We start from the raw sequence: 9774 nt of genomic DNA, 5'->3' as shown, positions 1-9774 counted from the left end.
GGTTTCATACTACAAAGGTCAGGTCGGTATTGATTTTGGGAGTTGTGACCATTTCCGCTTAGACATAAGGGACCAAAAAGGAACTTAAAACAAATATCGGTAAAAATACCGAAGCGTCAACAACGAGACAATTCAAATAAGTCAAAATCCATGTACATGACCTGAACGTAAAGATTATGTACACGCACAATGTAGCAAGTTGAATCAAATAAATTACCAATAAAAACTGAAGACAAGAAGACATAACCCCAAAAGTAAAGCTCAAGCAATATGAACTCCCACATAAAAACCATGAGGGACATTAGGTGATCCGGAAAGGTAAGCATGTCCTGCTCCACCAGCGGCACCCGTCATATTGCAAGTGATAATCATCTGGTAAAAGCCTAGCAATAATGATGCAGCTCCCCGACGCCAGTCACAAAGGGGTCCCTTCAAAACAATGCACATTTACGCCATGTCGTTAAATTTAATAAAGTAATAAATGAAATAATACGGAAATGGTGAAAATGTATTAGAAATTGACAAATTAATAATAAAAATGTAATAAAAATTACCATAAACAATAACAACTATAATAATATGAATGAACGTCGGAACATTTGATCTTGAACTTGAAATCGTGTTAAGAATTCAAGGGAAATGAAATGTATATCTGTGTAATTTGAACACCTGTACTTAAGAAAATGCCAAAGTGAGCCATATAGAACCTTTGACCTGCTCCGTAACACAACTACAGCTATTAAGTGTCAACATCGGCAGGTTGTCAATCCGGTAAGACATGGAATAATTAAACATATATTGTGAGATAGAATCTTTGTGATGACGACCGGAAAACTTTCTGTAGTGATGATGGCTGAACGTATCCCCGATTAAGTTTATTGACAATGTCTATGCTCTACATGTCCGTGTATAGATCACAGGCTCGACAATACGTATTAATTATAAAATGTATATACTCCATAGGGTGGAGATATTCGTTTATTTCCAATAAGAAAGGACAAGTTTACACTTGGGAAGTCAAAATCTTCACGTTTGTCATAAAGGTCCTGTATTGACTCTGTACAAGTTAAAGTCTAGGTACGAGGCAGAATAAGGTGTATCAGTTGTCTCTTAAACATTTTTTTCCTATTTTTTCCGCGAAACAACTTCAGTAAAAGTTGATGGATCTTTATGAAATTATAAAACAAGGCGCAATACTAGATAAAGGAAGGTTGGGATATTTTTTTATTTTTTTATTTATTTTTTTTTTTTTTGGGGGGGGGGGGGTTATGAACCTAAGGGTTGAAATAAGAAACTAAAAACAAACATTATTTGTCTGTTTTTTGGGGTTTTTTTTCGCACAACTTGAGTGAAAATGTATGACTATCTATGAAGTTAAAACGCAAGACTTGATACCATAAATAAGGTTGGATTGACTCATTATGGATTAAGAATCATGGGTCAAAAGGGACCAAAAACAAACAAGTTTCCGCACAATAATTGTAGTGAAAGTATAGATCTCTATGACATTGTACTACACTCTGACTTTTCAATTTTCATCATTTCGAATATTTTGTTAAAATTTCTTTTGAAGTACTGAATTGTTACAGGCATCTGCTTGACACAAACATACAGACATTAACGGAATTTGCACATCTTTTTTTGGCAATAGACAATAGGGAACTTTATTCATAGTCAAAATTTGTTACTTTTAAAATGAGAGGTTATGAATAAAGTCAACTCAACAAACTGCTTTAGTTAGAGTTTGCACACAGTAGGCGCCGTCCAAAACATGAAGTAACGAACAACGGTTACTTTCAACGCGCTAAGTATGTAAAAAAGAATTTTTCAAATGTCATCATAATAAGAAGTGTAATCTTCATACATATTTATAAACATTGTGCAAAATACACTAAGTAGGTAGACCTAGAAAGGATAAAGAGACGGCGTCGAGCGGCTACTAGACCAGTCCTGTTTTCACTAGCTGTTAATGGCACAGGTAATCCTTACAAGGTAAGCCTTATAGTATCTACAGACGTCAAAAACCACGACACTGAGGACACGATGATGACAACAGCGCAATATAACATGCTTTTGTGGTATGGCCAGGGATTGTACCATCTCTCACCCACCAGCCATTCTTTCATCCCAATTACCAATCTCTCATCTTCAATCCTAAAAATAAACAAACTTCACCAAATGTCAAACCCTATCCGAAATAACAAAATTAGATAATGTTTTAAACAATCTTCATCTGCGATCAATTTGAAACTACAAACATGTCCGACTGTGTTACATTTGTTAGCATTTTAATCAGACGGTTGCTTCCTCCTTTGATATATTTTTGATACTACGTTTATTCCCCCCCAACCACTACCCATTGTGTCACATATCCCTCCACATCTTCCTTTATAGCTGTACATTCCCTTCAAAAATATTTTCTAAAAATTAGCTTAACTTTAAACTCTTTGAAAATAAGGGTAACAACAAAATTACCGAACACAAATCATGTTAATTTATATCTGTGTGTACTGTGTTCCTCAGAAAAAAAAGTAAAATTTAAAAAAATATATTACTATGTAATAAGTTAATACATTGTATATTCAAATCTAGATTTGAGCTGCATATGAGAAATAATATTGACATGGAGATGAACAATACAAAGTTGCGGTTTTCTAAAAAAATCGTTTTTTTTCCAAAATCAACACAGAAAAAATATGCCCCTCCTAAGTAATAGCTATCATGTAACTCTGATGGCCCATTTCGTCAGCTATAAGTAGTTAAGCTGTTTTGGTAGCATTAGATCGATCTAGCAATATAACGTTGTTTGCATCTATACTTGTAGATTAAGGTTTCTGACAATAGCAATAGTACCTGGCATGGCTTGCTTTCCTACCTTTCTGATGATAGGAACTAACAAAGGATCTGTGGAAAGAGCGAACACAGATGTAATGGACTCATGAAAATGAAAAAATAGAGGCTCCCAGGAGCCGCAATCACTTATCTGGTCAAATGTTTGCTTTTCAGGGACAATAACTCTACCTAGAAGTTGTCAAACAATATTCACTAAAACGAAAACTTTGGTAGGACTCATTATAAGGATAATTTCATCAGTTGAAAGTTTCTTTCCATCGACTATAGTTTTCAAGATATTGGTTGAATAGAGCTAAAAACATCATTCTTCGCCTTTCAAGGTCAATAACTCTAACAAGGATTCGTCCGACAACATTGATCGTAGCAGATTGTGTAGGCCGTATCATAAGGATCATTTCAGCAACTGAAAATCATATTTTCAAGATATTGGATGAAACTGTAAAAATAAAATCATTTTTCACCTTTCAAGGGCAATAACTTTAACTAAGAGTTGTCCGACAATTTTGACTCAACAGAAGACTTTGACATCACTTATCATAAGGATCATTTCATCAATCAGTTGAAAGTTTCTATCGACTACAGGTTTCAAGATATCGGGTGAATAGTGCTAAAAACATCATTTTCGCCTTCCAAGGGCAATAACTCTAACAAGGAGTTGTCCGACAACTTTGATCCTCACAGACTTTTGTAGGTCTTACCATAAAGATCATTTCAGCAATTGTAAGTTATAGTAAAACGTCGTCGAAAATGACAATTACTCAAACATGGCTTAACAGATTGAACTACGGATAGATCTCAACATGTTAACACTTTTACCCAGTCATAATTTGTCTAAACCTAACAGTTTTTTTTAGATATATATGAAAAACTTCCGTCTGACCTCCTATGTTCTATTTTTAGTAACGGTGGCCATATTTTTCTACATATCAAAACCCCCACATCAGTAATATGCAGAATACCCTAATTCATACCAAGTTATTATAATTGGTCCAGTAGTTTCAGAGGTCATGATAGGAGATCTGAAGGAGTTTTGAAAAAATGTTAACGAAGGAAGACGACGACGGACGCCAATTGTTGGTACTATCTCACATGGCCTTTGGCACGATGAGCTAAAAACGACTTCGACGATCCCGTTTTTTTTAAACTATATACCCAAATATATAGGGGTGTCCGTTCGTAATTCCTCCTACTCCACTGAAATCAATTTAGAGGTCAAAAGGCGCATGTCATCAAATGGGGAAGTGGGGGTTTCAGTTGTGTGAGCACTCCTTACCGGTTTTGTTGTTTGTTTGTTTGTTTTTTTTTTTTTTGTTTTTTGTGCTAGCTCTTTGCTTCCTGTTTTCATGTTTGATGTATTTAAAATGCCCTGTAATTGTCGCTTATTTTTTCAGATGCCAGATCCGATTTAATTGAATATGTTATACATCAATCAATTACATTAATGGACTTGAATCGACTAATTGGCTTGGCCAAATACATATTTACTTCCAATTTTTGACAATAGTGTCTGCTTTCTTGGCCTAGTCTTTATTATCGTTGAAAAGTAATCATTATGATCCTAGCCTGCTATTGAACTACTCTAATGCTTATTTAATCCTGGGCCATTTAATTTGCAAAACGGCACGTAGTGACATAAGTCTTTATTGAGGATGCTGCTAGTACAGAATATTCAACTTATATGCTACATTTGCTTTGTTTTCTCAATATTAACATAGAAAAAGAAACAAAATATTAAGCCAGGAACTCCAGGCCTTGTAAGAGTTATACCTATTTTTGCAGAGAAAATAATTGTACAGGTTATAACTTGTATATGGTGCCATCAAACAGGTAATTGTACCATATTTTAATACAAGTAACAACTTGTGCAAAATAACAACAATATCGTCGGGCCGGGTGAGCTAAAAGCTGCATCAGCAATAAGCTTTTCCTTTGAATTCTGATAATAACGCCTATTATCCCATTTTAGCCCATTATTTCCAAAAGTGATGGGTAAAAAAAAGCTCCAAAAACTATAGGACCCTCCGCCATGCTCCTAGGAACAATTTGTTAAAATTGCAAAAAGACTGGACCCAAGATTTGTAAATAAACAAAAGTAAACAGACACCATCAATAGTGGCGCCATTGAGGACAACAGGATGATTCGATTATACCACCAAAACAAATTTTTGCGGTCATATAAAAATGAATGACACACACACACACACACACACACACATATATATATATACACAACGTCTCAGAATGTGACGACTCTATTCGCTACACTGCTCCATCAGATCAAATTGATACAGGGAAGATAACGTAAACTTATAGAAGGGTCTGAAAAATTCCCAACGATGTTAGAACTGCCAAATTTGCGAAGCAAATTTTTGGTCGTTCCCTCCTCGGGACTCGAACTCGTACCGCTGTAACATCTATGGCAACACCAGCCCTAGATTTTGCGAAAGCTATATTTTAATATAGCCTAGCTGGCCGAGTGGTCTAGGGCGCTGGACTTAGTGCAGGCGGTGTTGCCATAGATGTCACAGCGGTACGAGTTCCGAGTCCCGCGGAGGGAACGACCAAAAATTTGCTTCGCAAATTTGACAGTTCTAACATCGTTGGGAATTTTTCAGACCCTTCTATATATATATATATCGATTTTTTAATATTAAAAAAGTGTTTTGTGAAATTAGAAATCTTATTTGTAATATTAGAAAATGAATTTGTAATATTGAAAAATATTTTTTTTAATATTAGAAAATACTTATTTTGTAATATTAGAAATTCATTTTGTAATATTAAAAATTCACTTTCTAATATTACAAATTTCTGATTAAGTAATATTACAAAACACCACACATTTTGTTATATTACAAATTGAATTTGTAATATTAGAAAATGAATTTGTAATATTAGAAAAACACTTTGCAATATTGCAAAATTAATCACATTTTTTAATATTTCAAAATGATTTTTCTGATAATTAAAAATCATAATTGAATACAACAAATCTATTTTCTAATATTAGAAAATCAATTTCTAATATCAAAGAATCGTTTTTTAATATTAGAAATTCAATTGAATTTTTAATATTAGCAAATGATTTTTAATATTAAAAAAGTGTTTTGTGATATAAGAAATCTAATTTTGTAATATTAGAAAATCAATTTGTAACATTAAAAAATTATTTTTTAATATTAGAAAATACTCATTTTTGTCCACTTTGGCTTGCCACACAAGGCTAGTTAAGATAGTCTCTTTGCGGTCATGACTTTTTCTGTAAGTGAATTATATATTCTGGATTTTATCTAATGTAATTATTATAATCATTGTTTGCAACGTGTACGACCTTGAGGGCACTTGATTGGAATAAAGTTGCTTTTTTCTATGCATTCAATATTTGCATATTTAAGAAAAAAATGATTTTTTATTACTTCGTCAATGGTGAAAACTACAGATGCCCATTCAGCTCATTTTCATTGACTAAAAAAATGTTTTTTCGCATTATAACGCAAAACTTATGGGAAATACCGTCGCGTACTAAAGCCAAACTGTTGCATAATAAGTCCAAACTTACATGTAATAACACGAAACTTTCGTGAAATAATGCGAAACTCTTGTGTAATAACATTCAACTTATGCGTAACAAAGCAAAACTTACGTGAATTAAAGCCAAACATTTGTATTGTTTGTATATATAAAAGAAGAAAATGTATAAATTGTCCACCTGTATTTTAAGACTTGGACTTTCTGAAATTTTCAATTTTCCCTTTATTTTGTGTTGGAGGTCAAAATAGAGATTTAAAACAGTTTTGTTCTTTATATCAAGAAGTACTAATGTTTTATTTGGTCAAACGAAGTAATTTATGAAACTTTAATATCAAGAATGTGCTAGCTACCAAATAATTTTTTAAGCGGGGGCATACAAATTACCTAGCTAACCCCCCCCCCCTCTTGATTATATAGCAATCAACCAGACCTTTGATATAAAAAAAATGGTGGCTGCTAAATAGATTCTTGCTAACATCGATGCAAAATAATTTCACCTTCAAGGAGAAGTTTATTCATAACTACCATGAGGGAGCTCACTGCTACGTATATTTTAACTAAATGATAGACATTTGAATTAGAAAAAAATCAAATCTCGATCCCCATACTGCGTGTTTTCATTATATATATCAAATATTCACATTATTGCGCAAAAGTATTGCGTTATTATGTGCAAGTTCCATGTTACTGCACGAAATTATCGTGTTATTTCACATAACTTTCGCGTTATAATTTTAGTCTACAAAAATGAGCTCAATGGGCTTTCGTAAAAAAACCACTTTAATCTTTTTAAAGTTTTTCATTTTTTCTTTCATTTTAAGGTAAAAAGTATATATTTGCTGTTTCTTTTATAATCATGGAAAATGAGAGACTTTAGTTTAATAATCTTTCAATAAATAACACAATGTACAATGTAATGCAAACCACATGAAAAATATAAACATAAAAAAAGTTTCTTTTTTTTTTTACATTACCCTGTTATTGCCACATGCACTGCAATTATATAATTGAGGATCATTTTCTAAGGTACAAACACTGCAGTACCATTTAGGCCCTCCTGATAGGTCCATCATTCCTGCTCCACCAGGCATGTCCTGGCCCATCATGCCTCCTCTTCCAAAGCCTCCCTGTCTCATCACACCTGCCTGACCAGGCATGCCTTGTCCACCAAACATCTGGCCCATGCCCCCCATCCCTTGTCCCCTACCCATCATCATGCTGGACACAGAATTACCTCCCCCTTGCCCAAACATTCCTGCCATCTCTTGCCCTCCTTGACCTTGTAGTAAAGATGCAAGCTGTTCTTTTGCACCAGGCTGGCTTAATAATGCATTAAGTTGCTCTTGCTGATCTGGACCTAACACTCCAGCTAGCTCTTCTATTCCTCCTTGTCCAGCCTGACCTGACAGTCCATGTATCCCACCTTCTTGTCCCATCTGGCCCATGAACAGACCACCTTGACCACCTTGTCTCATTCGATTAGCACGTTTCCTTTGTTTATCTGAAAGATACATTCAAATTTATTAAATAAGGTTTCATACAAAATGTGAATATGCATTCTTTGATGTCAAGGCTTTATTTTTTATATTAATATTTCACGTTTTGTGAATCTTAACAATGCAATTAATGTATAATTTGGCAGTTAATTTTTTTCTATTAGAACATTTCTTACAAAACATCTGCTTGCTGTTAGTACTTTGTTAATGGTTGTAATTATATCATCTGTCATTAAAATATGTCAGTTTTCTGCCTGCTCAAGTTCCGTGTCATAAAATGCATACGTACTTCAGTAATACTGCTTCCAAATTAACACCATTTTTTAATATCAAATATTTTGGTGAATCCTAAAGTCTAAAATATAATACATGTACAAGTACTAACTACTCTGGAAAACAGAAATCTATCATTTCGCTATGGGGACCATATCAGTTATAATACTATTTTAGTACCTACATCTTTCCCACTCATTATCTCTTCTCTTCTCCTGTTCCTCAGCAGTTATCTCTGCAATGAAACACATATTTAATTTGTTGTTAAGTCAAGTGATCCAGAGGTAATACTATATTTGATGAAATGGATCATGTAAACTCAAACTGGTTTTTTAAGTCGCTAATATTGTTAGCGACTTCTTGCACTCATAATTTTTTTACTTATTATTCCCTATGATTTGCATAAATATATAGTTACCAGTATATGCCACTAAATGCTGCAGACCCTCGCTGTGTTCACCACCATAGCGTCATAGTTCTAGCTTCATGCACGATAAAAATGTACCTCTTAAGTTTTATACACGTGTGTACTATGTGTGTTTGTGCTTGTACAAGAACAGGAACTTTACATGGAATCATCGGTTAGCTTCGAACATTACCCAGTTTCTGATTCAGGCACTGAGGCTCACTACTGGACTATATAGGTCATATACATAAGCACGCCCCATTATTTATGAATATTCATTGCCAGCTGCTTAATCTGGTTAATAAACTGGTTCACTGGTAAAATCATAAGCAACCCAAAGAGTGCTACATCCCACCTATTTTTAAACATATTATACACATGTCTATGCGTGTTTTTTTAGCTTGTATTAGAACAAGAAGTTTACATTAAAAGTTAATGATAGGTTAGAATTGATTATATGTAATATTATCCGGTTTCTGATTCAAACACAGGAGTCGTTACAATTGATTATATAAAAGTCATATATATTATCAGGACACCAATATCTATATATAGCCATTTGGGTCATACTGGTTACGAAAGAGTTCACAATAATATCAAGGGAACCAAGATTTTAGCGGAAATCACCTGATTTTTGAGCACATCGCATTTGTACCATTTCGGATGTTTAAAGTATGCCAAAATCAGTGACTGTGAATATTTGATCATTAGCGACTTTGAAGACTTCAGTCTTTGATTAAAAATAAACATTGTTGAAAGGTTTTCGTTTTGATGATTACAGAGATAAGATATCAAGTGAGGCTAACAGGAGCAATTGTTTAGCATTTCTGTATTGTGAAAACAAATCTTATGTTTAAAGCAAATAGAAGTTAATCCTTTTTAAACTGTTATAATAGTTTACCTTCAACCCTGATTTTTCCTTTAACTGTGGTATCATTCTTCAATTCATATTCCATTCTATCTAAATAAAAGTAGTACCTGAAATATATATCAGTAGATTTGTTTGAATTGCTCAAATAAACCAGATTTTTTTTCTAATAGTCAAAAAATTGAAAATGTACTACCTCTGTAGAAATTATTTATATCCTACTATTTTATTTTTTCGTCTTTAATCATTCAATTCATTTGTAGAAGAGCATTTAAAATAGTGCCTTTTCAAATATTCATACATTTTGTTTTTTTTAAAACAGCATAACTTAAAATGGTCACTAATGC

General features: G+C 33.5%; 1 protein-coding gene across 6 annotated transcripts in view; it reads right to left on the bottom strand.

The window, feature by feature from the left end:
* Positions 1 to 1852: 1852 nt before the first annotated feature.
* LOC148623025 (uncharacterized) overlaps positions 1853 to 9774 on the bottom strand; it is a 52689-nt gene continuing 44767 nt past the window's right edge. For 3 of the 6 annotated variants that reach the window (XM_088573481.1, XM_088573486.1, XM_088573485.1), the window contains 4 exons: positions 9461 to 9537; positions 8338 to 8388; positions 7429 to 7885; positions 1853 to 2154 (listed from right to left, as the gene is read on the bottom strand). In XM_088573481.1, coding sequence (XP_088429607.1) covers positions 1986 to 2154; positions 7429 to 7885; positions 8338 to 8388; positions 9461 to 9537 — 754 coding nt within the window. In that variant the 3' untranslated portion in view covers positions 1853 to 1985. Of the gene's footprint in view, positions 2155 to 5962; positions 6113 to 7358; positions 7886 to 8337; positions 8636 to 9460; positions 9538 to 9774 lie in introns of those variants that run through there. The other 3 variants (XM_088573483.1, XM_088573482.1, XM_088573484.1) reach the window with 3 other exon arrangements.

This window comes from Perna viridis, chromosome 3 (genome assembly GCF_037379345.1).
Source record: "Perna viridis isolate PV_CMFRI_1.1 ecotype Kerala chromosome 3, ASM3737934v1, whole genome shotgun sequence".
Classification (NCBI taxonomy): domain Eukaryota; kingdom Metazoa; phylum Mollusca; class Bivalvia; order Mytilida; family Mytilidae; genus Perna; species Perna viridis.
Note: the sequence above shows the minus strand (reverse complement) of the source record. Positions and strands in the feature narration are given on the sequence as shown.